Source organism: Macaca thibetana, chromosome 18, assembly GCF_024542745.1.
Source record: "Macaca thibetana thibetana isolate TM-01 chromosome 18, ASM2454274v1, whole genome shotgun sequence".
Lineage (NCBI taxonomy): Eukaryota > Metazoa > Chordata > Mammalia > Primates > Cercopithecidae > Macaca > Macaca thibetana.
Genome location: NC_065595.1, coordinates 700,097 through 715,596, shown reverse-complemented (window position 1 = coordinate 715,596; position 15,500 = coordinate 700,097). Strand labels below are relative to the sequence as shown.

The following is a 15,500-nucleotide window of genomic DNA, read 5'->3' as shown; positions in this document are numbered from 1 at the left end:
GGGTGTCCTGACCATGGGTCCACACCCCCCCCCACACCAAATCGCCTTCCGTACCCACCTGGCTCATGTGCCTGTAAGATGGGAGAGGGCCTGGCGGGAATTCTGCGTGAGACAGGGAGTTGTATCTGCCATGTTTTTAAGGAGCACTTTAAAAACAGTATCACTTCCAAACCCTTGCAATAAAAAAGGAGCACTGCCAGTATTTTAATTCCTCTCGATACCCAGAACCACCGCCAGGCTGTGTCAGCTCCCGCCAGCATAGAGCAGAGGATGCCAGGGGGTGGACTCGGGGTTCGGGGCACTGAGACCGCTGCAGAGATGCCGTTCCCGGCCCCTACCTGTAGGGTCTGCAGGGAGATGACCTGCTCCCTTTTCTGCTCTTCCACCTGCCTCCCACCCACCTTCCCAGATACCCGCATCATCCGCCAGGGCTTCTGAGGACTCTGGGCTTTTCCCAAACCTCAAAGAAAATGTCACTTTAAAAACTGGTACAGAAGCACCTCTTAAAGATTCAAATGATAATTCGAAAACATTGTGGTGGTGAGGGGCACGTGCTATCCCGCCGGCGGGGGCGTGGACATTGTCTTTCATGGGCTTGAGAAGTACTGTTCAAGGCAAGTGTCCCTGAGGCATGAGGGCCATTTCCCCTGGGGCTTCTGGTCTCCTCTGACCCAGGGCTCCCCAGACGTTACTGGGGCTGCATCCGCTGGGGGTGTGTGGCCTGTGCACTGCAGAGCTACAGATGACACCCACGGTGGTCTGTGGACACTCGCCATAAGGGGAGGTACGTGGTGTGGTGAAGCCTGAGGGTACGCTGGCTGTGCCATGTGCGTGTCCAGGTCCGGGACGGGCCACTGTGGGGCCCACGGGTCCTTCGTCTCACTGTGTGCTGAGCCTCTGTCCCTTCTCGGGGACGTGTCCCCACCTGAGCCGGCCGCTCACTGTGCTTCAGGCTCCTTCTGTGAAAGTCGTGCTGGTCTCCACGGTGAACGTGGACGTGCATGGGGCCCAGTGAGAGGAGTGGCAGGTTCCTCCAGGCGCTGCCCAGGTTCAGCTGTGAGCTGCTCCAGGTGTGGCCGCAGGGATTGGCGTTCCCATCTAGTTGTTGTTGCTGAGATGTTTAAAAATCAAACCCTCGGCCAACACAGTGGCTCACACCTGTGATCCAAGCACTTTGGGAGGCCAGGGTGGGAGGATTGGTGAGCCAGGAGTTGGAGGCCACCCTGGGCAACATAGCAAGACCCCATCTCTACAAAAATTTTAGAAATTAGTCTGGTGTAGTGGGTCACACTTGTACACACCTGTGGTCCCAGCTGCTTGAGAGACTGAGGTGGGAGGATCACATGAGCCCAGGAGTTCCAGACCAGCTTGGGCAACATGGTGAAATCCCATCTCGACAAAAAATGCAAAAATTAGCCTGGTGTGTTGGTGCTCAGAAGCCGCTCAGGAGGCAGAGGAGGGAGGACCGTAGGAACCTGGGAGATCACGGCTCCAGTGAGCTGTGATCGAACAGCTGCACCTCCGGCCAGTGACAGAATAAAAAAGCCCGGACCTGGCTCCCCGCCCCCACACCCCGACATGCCTCCGACGCATGTTCTTTTTCAAATGGCCGTTTTCTTACATGGCCACAGTGCAACTTTCACACCTAACAAAATGGCTAATTCTCTGGTAAGAGGAAGATTTAGTTGAAAGACACATTTTAGGAAGGCAGGTCGGGGCTGGGCACAGTGGCTCATGCCTGTAATCCTAGCACTTTGGGAGGCTGAGGCCAGAGGATCACTTGAGCTCAGGAGTTGGAGACCAGCTGGGGCAACATAGCAAGACCCTGTCTCTATAAAATTTAAAAACTAGCCAGACGTGGTGGCATGCGCCTGTGGTCCTAGCTACTTGAGAGGCTGAGGAGGGAGGATTGCTTGAACCTGGGAGGTCAAGGCTGCAGTGAGCTGAGATCATTCCACTGCACTCCAGCCTGGGCGACAGACAAAGCAAGACCCTGATTCTAAAAATAAATAAGAAGGCAGGCCAGGCACAGTGGCTCATGCCTGTAATCCCAGCACTTTGGGAGGCCGAGGGGGGTCTATCACGAGGTCAGGAGTTCGAGACCAGTGTGGCCAACATGGCGAAACCCCATCTCTACTAAAATACAAAAATTAGCTGGGTGTGGTGGCAGGTTCCTGTGATCCCAGCTACTCAGGAGGCTGAGGCAGGAGAATCGCTTGAACCTGGGAGATTGCAGTGACCCGAGATCACGCCACTGCACTCCAGCCTGGGTGACACAGCAAGACTCCGTCTCAAAAAAAAAAAAAAAGGAAAAAAGGAAGGCAAGTTTCCCATCCCACAGGAGTGGTGGTCTCCAGCCGCCTCCTTTGGGAGTCCCTGGCCAACAGGATACCTGTGGTGGTGGTGGGCGGGCGGTGGTGGTGGATGGGGGCTCAGGTGGGGCAAGGCTCACACCCCTGCAGCCTGGCTGGGCACCAGGGGCGTGTTGGCTTCTGAGTTGCCGATGGAGCTTTTGACATCCTGCTGCTACACACTTCACATGGTGACATTTTATCTTGACCCTCTCCGCCACCCTACAGAGAAGGAGGCTGCCTAGTCACTGCCGGTGCACACCAAGTGCCCGTCTCCCCCGGAACAGGCAGGAGGAAGAATTGTGTGTTTCTGTAGCGGAGGGACAGGAGGAAGCAGAACCTCACCAGGCCCAACCCGTCACTCTCCTCGGGGTCCATTCGTTTTATCTTCTTTATTTTATTTTTTTATTTTTTTATTTTTTGAGACGGAGTCTCGCTCTGCCGCCCAGGCTGGAGTGCAATGGCCGGATCTCAGCTCACTGCAAGCTCCGCCTCCCGGGTTCACGCCATTCTCCTGCCTCAGCCTCCCGAGTAGCTGGGACCACAGGCGCCGCGACCTCCCCCGGCTAATTTTTTGTATTTTTAGTAGAGACGGGGTTTCACCATGTTAGCCAGGATGGTCTCGATCTCCTGACCTCGTGATCCACCCGTCTCGGCCTCCCAAAGTGCTGGGATTACAGGCTTGAGCCACCGCGCCCGGCCTTATCTTCTTTAAAAGGAGCTTTAACACTTTTATTTTTTCAATTCTGTTAATTCTGTTTGGGAATTTTCATAATTCGGGGACATGTATTTCCTAGAACAAAGAAACCCTGGAAACTGCGGGTGGTGGTTTAATGATCCCAGTGACTGGAATGGCAGTTTGGCACAGATAAGACGGTGGACCAGATCCATGGAAACAGACGCCCGCGTGCTGTCACAGCGGGGGGCGGAAGGACAGCCTGTCGGAATCTCCCGGGCACGTGGTCCTGTACCTGAACCCGGAGTTTCCACGCGGCGTTTGCATTCGTGCAACATTCAGGCTAAATAAGGAAGCAGGCAGTTAAGGTAGGAAAATTATTCTGTCTTAGTGGCTGGCGTCCTGAGTGGCGGTCCCGCTCCCCAGCGCCAGCTGCGTCCAGATGAGGGTCCTGTTTTATGAAAACCGTGACTTGTCACAGCATCCCTCTGTTGTCCCGTCCTCGCCTTCCAAAAATAGCAGGCCCTGTGGCCGTGGCTTATTGCGATGAAAAAGATAAAAATACGTGAAGGCTGAAATAGGTCCCGGACTTGAGAACGTACTTTTTAATGAAACTTGAGAAGCTGTTATTTTCCACTGCTTTACCAAAGCATCTTTGAAAAATGCAGAATCGTAAAGGATTCTAGAGACGCCGCGACCCTGCCTTTTGAGAACGTGGTGGTTCCTCGGCTGTGGGGTGGCAGAATCGCCCTTGTTCTGGCCCCGTTTCTCAGCCAAGCATCAGGCGCCTGGCAGGGGCAGGCAGTTTAGGGTGGACCAAGGAGGCCATGGTGGTGGCTACACATAGGTGGTTATGGAAAATCCAGATATTTGCTTGTGAAGGAGGAAACATTTATGGTAGACTTTCTAAGAGTTTACTTCTCAAAAAATTAAAAAACCCACATGAGAGGCAGCCTCTTCAGTTTCCTTGGTGCACACACCGGAGCCGGCTCTTTGCATCAGACACAATATACGTACAGTGGAACAAAAGCGTTTTCTTCTTCGCTTCCTATTTTCTGATCTCTAATTTGTGGCTTTAACCATATTTTTATGTACTTAGCTCATATCTACTGTAATACCTTAAACGAGAGCCATATAAGTCTAAATGTGTATGTCAGATGGAAAAATTGAAAGCTGTGTATTCAGCAATTCATTGAAACCATAAAAGAGTTGGCAAATACATCTATCATGCCCCTTGTAATGAACGTCACAGCCTTGAAAATCCATATGTTCATTAAGGTTTTCAACCACCATCAAGTGGCATTCTTACTCCAGGAATTATTAGATATTGTCAGAGCTGAGTACAGCAGACGTCATTGGGAGGCATCTTAGAAGTTAGTTATTTAAGAATAGGATTTGGCCTGAGATATTTGTTTCTATCTGTGTCCTACCCAAATTATTACCCTCTTAGGTTACAAGACTAACTTTAGCTAAAGGTGTATTTTCTGGGAAGGTTAGCAAATACTTTTTATAATTATCTCTTAGTTATAGGAATCGAGGAGAATGTCTTTCCTGTTTTGTTTTGCTCTTTTTAAAAAGTTATTTTTGATGACTTGTCCTCTATGAAAAATATGCACTTTTCTGTCCCTCAGAGGAAAGTGGAATAAGCTGGGGACAATTGCGTTCCTGCTGCAGGTTTAATTACGCCGTGTCCAGTGGGACGGTGGGCCTTAGAAGGGAGCCTGCTGGACAGAAAGTGAGGCGGACGGGGACACTGCCACAGGAAGAGGCGATGGGAACATGCCCCCGGAGGGCGTGGGTGGCATCATGACAACCTTTTTTGTTTCCTGTATTGCTTTAGTGTAAAGGAAAATGACAGCTCTAAAGAAGGAGCAGTCCTGCAGGACGTTCTGATGTCTGAAAATTCTAAGCCTGTGTCCTTGCCAAACTGTCCAGTTTGCTAAGCGGTCATAGATAAATACTGTTAGACTTTAATATTCATAGCACAATTGGTTTCTTGATTGGAACTGATATAACCATTGAAAAAGAGGGAAGATGCTTTTAAATGTGTTTTATGCAATTAAGTTAGTTGGTACCTATATGAACAAATACGCTTTTTAAAACTTGACATAAAAATCTTTTATGCAAGTTATGGCCTTCATCTGTGCTACTTAAACTTTTTAAATGCAAGGATTAAACAATGTATTTGGGTTAGCATGGCTGAACCACATTGCTTATTCTTTAAACCCAAATCCAGTTCCTAAAAACAATTCTAGTGCTGCCTCTCCCGGCTCTTCATTGCCTGCAGCCTGAGGGCGGCGTCGTCTGTGCGGCACCCTGGTGCTCAGTGGGTCTCCAGCTGGCATGGTCACTACCGCTCCCAGATGGGCTCTGCCAGGGACAGGGACAGAGCAGACTGCATGGTGACCAGATAGAGGCAGCTCAGCTGTGTCCAAACAGCTTTTCCCATCACTTTCCCGGTCGACACTCATGGCAGCCGCTGCGTCCAGTGACAGGCACAGTCAATTCTTTGAGTCAGAAAGGGAAGGACAACACTAATGTTCGCATGAACCCCAGAAACGTGAAGGAGGGCACACGCGCACAGTAGGACATCTGGAAGCTGAGTGTGGCAGTGTAAAGGGCGATGGAGCGCCCAGGCCCAGCCTGTGTTGCACTGCCTGCTGTTCTGATGGGCGGTAACTGCGGGTTCACCAGGAAGTGCCTGGCACCCCCGTCTTGCTCGTGAAAGAGGCAGATCCAAGCACCCGAGGGGGTGTCCTTGACAAACATTTCGCCACATCATTCAGCCATATAGAAAACAGACCTGGAAAAATCTCAGATTCCCCAAGGAGCCACTGCTCACTGCCTGGGGTGTGGCACACAGCAAGGCTGCTCCTGCCCCTGCTGCTCACCGTGGCGTGAGGATGGGCTGACCTGACCACCCAATCCTGTCTTCAAAACAAGACTAAGGGTAGCAGCCAGCTCCAAGGAGAGCTGTGCTGGGTGCTCTGGGGGGTGTTAGGATCCCTGGCACCCAGTGTCCCTCAGCAGATGGCCGGTGATTCTGTAACAAGGCGGCCGGTGCCCACAGTGCAGGCAGGAGGCACCTTATCCCCGACTTGGGCTCCGATCCAGGAGGAAGTTGTTTCTCCGTGTGAGATGCGGAAGAGTCCACCCATCCACAGAGCAGAACGGGGTCTCAGTCAAACCTCTTCCCACAGATTAGCCCCCAGGACGTGCCCTGAGCCCTGCAGGACTGGGCAGAAGGCGAGGATGGGCCCTTCCAGGCCCCCTTTGGCTAAACCTTGTTCTACCAGAGCGTTCAGGTGCAAAGGCCTCGCCTCAGGCCTCAGAGCCTCCAGCGGCTGGTGGTTGCTCCCAGATCTCCGAGCAGTGGTTTGAACAAGGCAGCAGGAAAGTGGGAGAATTTTAGTCTGAGAAGAGTCAGAAAATCCTTAGGAATTGCTGACTTCCAGGTTGTTTCATTACCATCTGAAAAACCCTCACAAGGCTCGGGCTCTCCTGGAAAACAGGAGATCAGGCTTTTTTTTTTTTTTTTCCTTTTCCTGAGACAGTCTTGCTCTGTTACCCAGGCTGGAGTGCAGTGGTACAATCTCAACTCACTGCAGCCTCGACCTCCTGGGTTCAAGCCATCCTCCCACCTCAGCCTCCCAAGTAGCTGGGACCACAGGTGCACACCACCATGTCTGGCTCATTTTTACATTTGTTTGTAGAGATGGGGTCTCACTACATTGCCCAGGCTGGTCTTGAACTTTTGGCCCTCAAGTGATCCTCCTGCCTTGGCCTCCCAAAGTGCTGGGATTACAGGTGTGAGCCACCACACCCAGTCTTAGGTCAATTTTTAAAACAAACAACAGCAAGATTTTTTTTTACATTGTTTCTGCCATGTTTTAGGAATTGCTTTTCCTCCCAGGGCTTCTATGTTTAAAGTTTTACTCTCAGAACATGTAAGGGACGTGCTGCATTTCAGGATCCTGGGTCTCTGTCTGTGAAGGACTTTCCGTCTGTGAGTCTTTCCTCTTGCAGCTTAAAATGGGATTATTTTCACTTTATTCAGAGGCCCTGTTAGTCACAGCCAAACACAGACACGTACGCTATCGCAAAGGAGCCGGAAGTAGGACAGTTGGTGATAAAGTCCTGGATGGACGAGATAAATGGTGTTGGCAGAGCTCTGTTGTCCAGACAGCAAGAAACCGGCTGCCCCCAGGAAGTGAGGATGGAGGGCACACACCAGGAAAGGGGGGCGTTTTGACAGTCAGCAGGGCTGCCTTGGAAGTCAGATTTCAAATGGAATCAAGACCGGTAGAGTGAGGGTCTGCAGTGAGGAACTTGCGGGAACCCATCAGGCGAGAGCCTTCTCAATGCTCCTCCGGGCCCCTCACGAGAGGGGATCCCGCACCGCGCGGCCGGGAGCTCCGGACGAAGTGTCAGAGCTGGAGAGTCAGCAGGCCTCGTGCGGTGTTGCTGCCTCTGTGTGTGCCTCCGAAGCGACTCGGTGCATCTCAGTGTTGATTTCAGAGCAGGGGAGATGCCGACGTGTCCCGGTGGCTCTCTCAGCATAGCGGAAGGCGAGCGGCAGCGCGACGTCCTCCTCCACTGGCCACCTGCCTCCCCCAACCCCACATAAAAAATGTTTAAGGCACATTTAAGCTAGTACCGGAGAAATGACTGAAAAATAAGTATAGCCAAGTAGCAGAAGACTGTGTGTGTGGGAGGGCGTCCACTGGGGTCTGTGTGTGTGTGTGCAAGGGGGGCGTCTGCTGATGTGTGTGTCTGTTGGCGGGGGGACGTCCACTGATGTGTGTGTTGTGTGTGTGGTAGGGGGACATCTGCTGATTTTTGTTGGGGGGGTACATCCACTGATGTCTATGTCTGTGTGTTTTGTGTGGGGGACGTCTGCTGATGTGCTTGTTTTGTGTGTGGGGGGTGCGTCTACAGATGTCTGGGGGGGGCATCTGCCGGTGTGTTTTGTGGGCGGGGGGGCGTCTGCTGGTGTGTGTGTGTGTTTTGTTTGTGTTAAAAGGCGCACACCGCAGGAAAGGAAAGTGGTAGTAAACACCCCCCACCCCCAGCCTTCCCTCACCTCAGACACACCAAGTTCCGGGCTCTGAGCACCCTGCAGGTGAAACAGGGAGGACCAGAGAGGGAAGGGACAGCGGGGCAGATATGGAGGAGAGAGGATGGGCATCTGGGGCCAGGAGCTGGCCGGGCAGGGTGGGAACCCTCCTGTCCCAGGGTCTGAGTCACCCCCCCCAGGCACCAGCCAGTAGGCCCATTCCAGCTTTCCACGACTTTCCTAGTAAGTACTGAAAGAACAAACGCACATCTAACACTGTGGCTTTGTCCAGTGGGGCCCCAGGCCACCATCTGAGAGGATCTGGGGGCAGGCGACTTGCAGGGCCCAGCAGAGCCAGCGAGCTCAGACCCCAGTGAGGGTCAGCCCCGCCCTGTCAGCTCTGGGGTCCCAGGCGGCCATTCCCACTCTCTGAGCCTTCCGTGGTCCCATGGACAGAATGGGTGACTACAGTGCCTGCCTTTGCCCCTCCTGGGACTGTTGCCGGAGGGCCAGGCAGGTGCCCCGAGGGCCAGGCAGGTGCCCCGAGGGCCGGGCAGATGCCCCGAGGGCCAGGCAGGTGCCCGGAGGGCCAGGCAGGGCTGCGTAACTGCTGGGGAAAAGGGTGGTTTGTTCATTCCTTAAAATGTAAGATCCTTAACTGCTTTCAGAAACCAGGCATTCAGAAATGCAGAAAAATGTTGCTTCCAAGCCAGGCAGAGAGGGGGCAAAATATATCAAACAACGTTCAGGCCCTCACAGCTCCGTTCTGGCTCTCATCGTTCTCAGCGTAGAGAAACGAAACTCCTGCGTGAAACTTAAGAGGTGAACTTTGGGTAGCTCACTATAGGGTGAAGTTTAAATGTCAACTTTCTTTCAAAATGATGATCAAAAAGAAGAAACTGGTTATGTGAAGGTCGAATACTTGACTGAGAAAGGCATCTCGCCTACGGCTTGTTTACGCACAGCCAGTGAGAGCTTGTGTGGCCCCAGCAGGGGCACGGAGAAGATCCACATGTGGGGCAGTGAGAGCCACGCCTGCCCGTGGACTTGGTAGTTTTTATATTTAAAAATATACTGATTTCCTCCTCCACTCCATTCCAGATGTGTGTGGAGAGGTGGGTGTGAGTGTGGGTGTGTGCATGTGGCCTCCAGGGAGGCACTCGGCCCGCAGCAAGGATTCAAAACGCCACACTTGAGTTTTAGGAAAAAACAATAGTTTCCACCTGAGGAGCATTTTAGAGAAAAATCTAATATAAGGGGAAAAAAACCTTCCTTATTAAATGAAATTGTGGTGTAACAGCTCACCACATCCTGTTGCGGGGACATCTGACGTTAAGCAAAGTGAGTTTCCTCTTTCAGGTTCTCCCACACGCCGTGAGGGTCACATGTTACCTGCAATTCAAAATGCGCCGTGAAGGGAAAAAACCCTGTGTGTCTGTGGAAAAGCTGAATAAGAAGATGGAAATTATCAGCCGAGAGCTGGTATGGGAAACCGTAGGTGTCATCAGCAACCATACCCAAGGAAGCCGCCCCCGGAATAGCAAGGGCAGAGCTGGGCAGCTGTGGCTGACCTCATGGGTCAGAAGTGCTCGTGGCGGGAAGGAGTGGGGGGGTCCCGTACTGTCTTTCAGCCCAGCGCCAGCGAGCCACGTGGCCTCAGACCGACCCCCAGGATGGGCCCGTTGTCCACCTGTGAAAGGGGAAGCTGTGGCTTTCCTCAGGGTTGCAGCACAGGCCGCGTCTGCGGGGTGAGTGCAGCTCCACGCAGGGCTCTTCTCCGCGGTGTGGACGGTTGGGCAGCACGGCCTCCTCTGCAGGTCGGTTGCTGTGCCGTCCTCTGCTGAGTGGCATCGGGGTTGTCTCTCCCACTCTCTGTCAGCTGCTGCTGTGGGGCATCGGGAAGGCACTGGAGGGTGCCTGGGCTGTGTCCGGTCCCAGCCGTGTGTCCCTGCAGTGTCTGAGACCTTGTGGAACACACTTGACCCGGCGCTGGGACAGGGTCGGCTGACACGCACTGCCAGCCCACAGGAGTGGGGTGCAGGCTGCTGGCTCCTTAGGCCCCGACAGCTCTCACGAGGCCGGCCCTCCTCCCCTCCCCTCCCGAGGGCTCAGCAGCCGCAGACAGAGGCAGAGAGAGCAAAGGAGGCTGTGGTGGTCCCCGGCGGGAACCTGGGTGGCTAGGGGACACACCGAGGAACTTTCCCGCCCCCCACCAGGCTCTCCCACCAAGGCTCAGGTGCCCGTGGGCAGCAAGGGGAAGCCCCCACTGCCGCGCCGCTTCCCCTTTCGCCCCTCAGCAGACGTGCCCCTCCTGTGCCCGTGGAGAGCAAGACGGCTCTCGGCTGCCATGCAGGCGGCCTGTCCCACAAACACGATGGAGACCTGAGATGCCGTGTCCACGTTGTCACCGTCACTATCACCCATCATGTCCCCTCACTATTGCCCTCAGGCCTCCCCACGTTCCATCATTACTACCCCTCAGGCCTCCCCACGTCCCACCATTATTACCCCTCAGGCCTCCCCACGTCCCACCATTATTACCCCTCAATCCTCCCCACGTCCCACCATTGCTACCCCTCAGGCCTCCCCACATCCCACCATTATTACCCCTCAATCCTCCCCACGTCCCACCATTACTACCCCTCAGCCCTCCCCACGTCCCATTATTACCCCTCAGGCCTCCCCACATCCCACCATTACTACCCCTCAGGCCTCCCCACGTCCCACCATTACTACCCCTCAATCCTCCCACGTCCCACCATTACTACCCTTCAGGCCTCCCCACGTCCCACCATTACTACCTCTCAGGCCTCTCCACGTCCCACCATTATTACTCCTCAGGCTTCCTCATGTCCCACGATTTTTATCCTTTAGTCCTCCCCACGTCCCACCATTATTACTCATCAGTCCTCCCCACGTCCCACCATCATTACCTGAGTCCTCCCCACATCTCAGCATTATTACCCATCAGGTGTCTCCACGTCCCATCTTTATTACCCCTCAGGCCTCCCCACGTCCCACCATTACTACCCCTCAGGGCTCCCCACATCCCATCATTATTACCCCTCAGGCCTTCCCACATCCCACCATTACTACCCCTCAGGCCTCCCCACGTCCCACCATTACTACCCCTCAGGCCTCCCCATGTCCCATTACTACCCCTCAGGCCTCCCCACATCCCACCATTATTACCCTTGAGTCCTCCCCAAATCCCACCATTATGACCCCTCAGGCCTCCCCACGTCCCATCATGACTACCTCTCAGACCTCCCTTCTGTCTCCTTCATCATTGCCTCTCAGGCCTCCCTCCTGTCCCTGTCACTGTTACCCTTCATGACCCACCCATGGCTTCATTAGTTCCTTGTCGTGTCCCCATCTTTCCCGTTTGTATCATTTAGGCCTCTTTCGACCCCACAATCACTATTCTGACTGGAGCCCTTTCTTCTGGAGCTCCGCGGGCCGGGGCTGGGTGAGGACCTGAGCCCGGCCCTCCTTCATGCATTGAGCAGCCACCCTCCCACAGGTGGGGCCTGTTCTGAGCTCCCGGAATCCCCGCCGTGTCTCCCTCCTGAGCAGGTGGCTCCTCCTGCCTCCTTGCAGATGTCTTTTGTTGCAAGGCTGAACCAGTGCAATGGGAAGAGAGTTAACTGGTCTCAAATTCTGGGGCATCCCCGTCTCGTGCCACAGGTGCCGAGCACAGCAGGGCGTGGGGCTCCTGGGGGACGCTGCGCTCAGCAGCACGGTGGGCGCCAGGACGCTGAGGAACCAGCAGCCCAGGGCGTTTGGGTGGGGCCGTTCGACCTCTTACGGAGCAGAGCCCTCTTCCTCTCCGCATCGTGCCGAGGCCCTGTGGCGCCGCCCGAGTGTCACGGAAAGTGCCTGTGGCATAGGAGCTGCCGCGCGCACTCCGGACAAGTCGGGTCCTGCATGCCCGTCCAGGAGCACCTGGGCCCTGCTGGGGAATCCTCATTAGTGTTTGTGAAGAGTCACACGGAGGGCGGGAGCCCGGGCTCCTTCTGGTGCCTTCCACACCAGGGGCGGAGCCCTCTGCAGAGAGCCTGGCTCTGTGTCCTGTAGCTGAGCGCCAGGTCCCGTCCTGGGCAGGGGCCAGGTTCAGCGGGGCCTCTGAGCAGGGCTGGCGGGGAGCCCACGTGTGCCTGTGTCTTTATGGAGGCTGAGCTCCCACACAGGACGGAGTCGGGACCCTCTGTGGGCACCACGTCAGGAGGTGCTGCAGGTGGGGCTGGGCATGTGGGGCACCTTCACTTGCCCGGTCTCTGGCCCCACAGCCCTTGGGCGAGCCGGCCTCGGGTGTGTGTTTGCAGCCAGGATTCCTCCTGGAGCTCAGTGCCAGTGCGTCCCTGTTATCAGTTTCCATGACACAGTTCCTGGTTCTCCATCTGTGTTTTGTTATTGTTATTCTTAAAAATAGTCAGGGGGGTTGTTGAAAGGGAATTTAGGGAAGTGAGTGGGGTGATGAAATGCACACCCACTAATTGCTCCAGGAAAAGCCGCCCTGAGACAGGCCGGGGCCTTTGCAGAAACACATGGGGCTTATCTGGGCTCTGGGTGCTCCAGCCCAGGGCAGAGGGAAGCCCGGGCAGTTCCGTGACGTCAGCGCACGCCCTGCCAGAACCTGGGAGGGAGATGGGATGTGGTGACAGTGCTGGGGGCACATTCCCTATCTCAGCGCCCATCAGGGCAGCCGTGGCAGGAGGTGGGTGGAGCAGGGATGCCGGCAGCTCACAAAGGCCCTCGAAGTGCCGCTTGTTTCCTCTGCATCTGCCAGAAGTCACAGGTGACGGGGACATCACCGGTGTGTGGGGGACTCAGGGACACCGCCGTCCAAAGGGAAATAAAAATCAGGAAGAGCCTGAGAGGGAGGCTCAGGCAACGCTGGTGCTGACCCCACGGAAGTGCTGGTGTGGACCCGCGGGTCGCTGGGTCTGTGGAGAGACATCCGTGGCATCTTCGCAGCTTCGCGGCCAGCACCTGGCACCTGCACTTTGGCCGTCAGAGACGTGCTGGCACCGTGCTACAGACGAGGGTGGGTTTCTGCCAGCAGAAACCTGGCGACCCCAGCTGTCTGCCGAGGCAGCCAGGCGCTGGTTCCCGACACTCATGGACCAGGGTGGGACTGAGGAGGAAATGCAGGTTCCTGGGGGGGACGCCTTGTCACAGGCGTGAGCGTCACTGACGAGAAGCAGGGCTGGGGGCGTTTCTTTGATGTTTATAGATACTTGCTGGAGAGGCGTGTTTGACTAATACTTTCTCAATTTTTCTTTTCTTGCAGTAAATGAAATAATACGAAATGACCTCTCCGGCACGAGCACCCACTCCTAGTTGCCACATTGGAGCACTCGGTTCAGCGGGGCTGTGCTGACTTCAGCAGACAGAGACTTTTGAATAAATAAACTGAACACACAGCTGGTACCACTCGGAACCTCCAGTTGGCTGAATGCTAGGAGCTGAACATTAATACGTGCAACGACGTGGCTCTCCACCAAGCAGGAAAGCCCGGAAGAAGGGAGGCCACTGTGTCTCCTGGAGGAGAAGTCATCTCACGACAACAGAAGGGAGGTGGCTGGGCTGAGACAGGAGACCCACCGTGCAGGGGCCTTTCATGGGAACGGCCCACATGCAGTCTGACCCCAAGCCCAGCCCTTCTCGCAGCCCTGGGGTTCAATACTGGAAGTGCCTTATTTAACTCGACAGGGCATCGTAGAACTGAGCATTGGATTTGCTACTGTAGGAGTATTTGTAGGAGCAGAAACCGTAAACACATTTCATTGTGAGGTTTTACCCTTTGTATGAACGAAGAGGACACTGGCAGGCTGCGGGAGGACCCTCATACGAGTCTCCTACGTTTGGAACGTTTTCTGGGCTGTCACGTACAACCTTGCTGCCTCACCCAGTGTGTTCTAGAATCTTCCAGTCTGTCATCTCAGCTCTTCTGTAACACGCTTCCCTCGTCTGTGCAGTCGAAACCGTAGGCCTGTTCATAGTCGCATGCTAGCATCTTTGTTTTTAATCTGGCTTCGAACATGGCACAAGTAAGTTGAATAGCACATCAATAGGTTACTGGACAAAAGCAGAAGAACCTGCTACAGGATAGACTGCATTTGCATGTGTGTACATATCTAGGCATCTATTTATGGATAAATAATAAAAGAGCCGACGCGTCCTCGCCCGGGAGGGCTTCCCTGTCAGCAATAACCGGCATCCGTTTTGGAACCTGCGTCTGGGGCTCCAGGCGCTGCTCTTGCTGGCGTCCATCGCCACCTCGGACGGCTGTGCATTTTCTCGTCGCGTGCAGTTCAAGGAGGACCCCAGAAAGCCAGGAGCTGTGATTCACAGTAGCTGTAGGTTACCAGACGGCAGCATTAGAAAGGGATTGTAAATAACCTGCAACATGAGTGTAACATATTTGTTCAGTTATAAGATGATTGTTTCACAGAAGCCTTACCACTCTCTGCTTCATCTAAGAAAACCAATACCAAAAACGACGCTTTAATGAACTCTCAGCCCCGCGTAGTGTTTTCAGATGAGTTACGGTTAACAGATTGGTTCACGTAGGCTTTGCTGTGGCACTTTGTACAATTAACTGCTTATTACGTATGATTACTCGCAGTGATCTATTGTTCCATATAACCCAAAAGCATGGTTTATTCATTAAAACACGGTTGACCTGAACTCGTGCCTTAGGAATTAATGCCCCCTCATGGAACCTGCTTGAACTGCACCTGCGGGTGGAGGCTCCGGCTGTGAACGCCACTGATGGAGAAAGGGCTCCTGCAGGAGGTACGGCCTGTAACGTGCACTCCGCACGATCGCGTCTCTTGTGTCTCCCTCACAGAAAGAAACAACCTGAAGGCCATCCCGTCAGTCTGCACACAACCGTGAAGACGTGTGGCCGCGTCCTGCCTGCAGCTGGGTACCCTGCACCCGGCATCCTGGGAGTCACATGCAGCCTTTCTCAGGGGACTGCCATCGAAAAGGAAACGTTTGATGTCTGTGTCAGCTGTAGTTAGGAAATAGATCCAATAAAGCCGTATTTTTTTTGCTGGACAGGCATCTGCGAGTGGTTCATGACATGCGTGGAAGATTCCGCTTTGTTCTTGGAGTGTGTTTGCAGTTGGGTGGAATTGGATCGTCTGTGAGACGAGCCTCGTGTTGGGAGGGCTGTGTAGACGCGGCCGTTCGACGAGCCTCGTGTTGGGACGGCTGTGTAGACGCAGCCGTTCGCCGTTGGAAGGGCATCTTGCCAGTAGAGCTCGTCCCTTTCTTCTATGTTGAGGTGAAAACCTGCTGTAGAAATTTGCGAGACGCCGGATAGTTCCCAGGCCCTGTAACTGAAGCGGCTCAGAAATGTTCATCCGGGCGAGGTGGAGAAGGAACGCCTGCTAGTGCCAAATGT

The 15,500-nt window shown here is 54.3% G+C and overlaps 2 protein-coding genes across 6 annotated transcripts in view; both read left to right on the top strand.

The window, feature by feature from the left end:
- Positions 1 to 15,151, top strand: part of NFATC1 (nuclear factor of activated T cells 1) — a 128,214-nt gene extending 113,063 nt beyond the window's left edge. For all 5 annotated transcript variants that reach the window (XM_050768214.1, XM_050768212.1, XM_050768213.1 and 2 more), the window contains one exon: positions 13,377 to 15,151. In XM_050768214.1, the coding sequence (XP_050624171.1) occupies positions 13,377 to 13,379 (3 nt within the window). In that variant the 3' untranslated portion in view covers positions 13,380 to 15,151. The remainder of the gene's footprint in view (positions 1 to 13,376) is intronic.
- HSBP1L1 (heat shock factor binding protein 1 like 1) overlaps positions 8,000 to 15,500 on the top strand; it is a 414,139-nt gene continuing 406,638 nt past the window's right edge. Inside the window, exon 1 of the mRNA XM_050768226.1 lies at positions 8,000 to 8,010. The gene's annotated coding sequence lies outside the window, so the exon portion shown is untranslated. The remainder of the gene's footprint in view (positions 8,011 to 15,500) is intronic.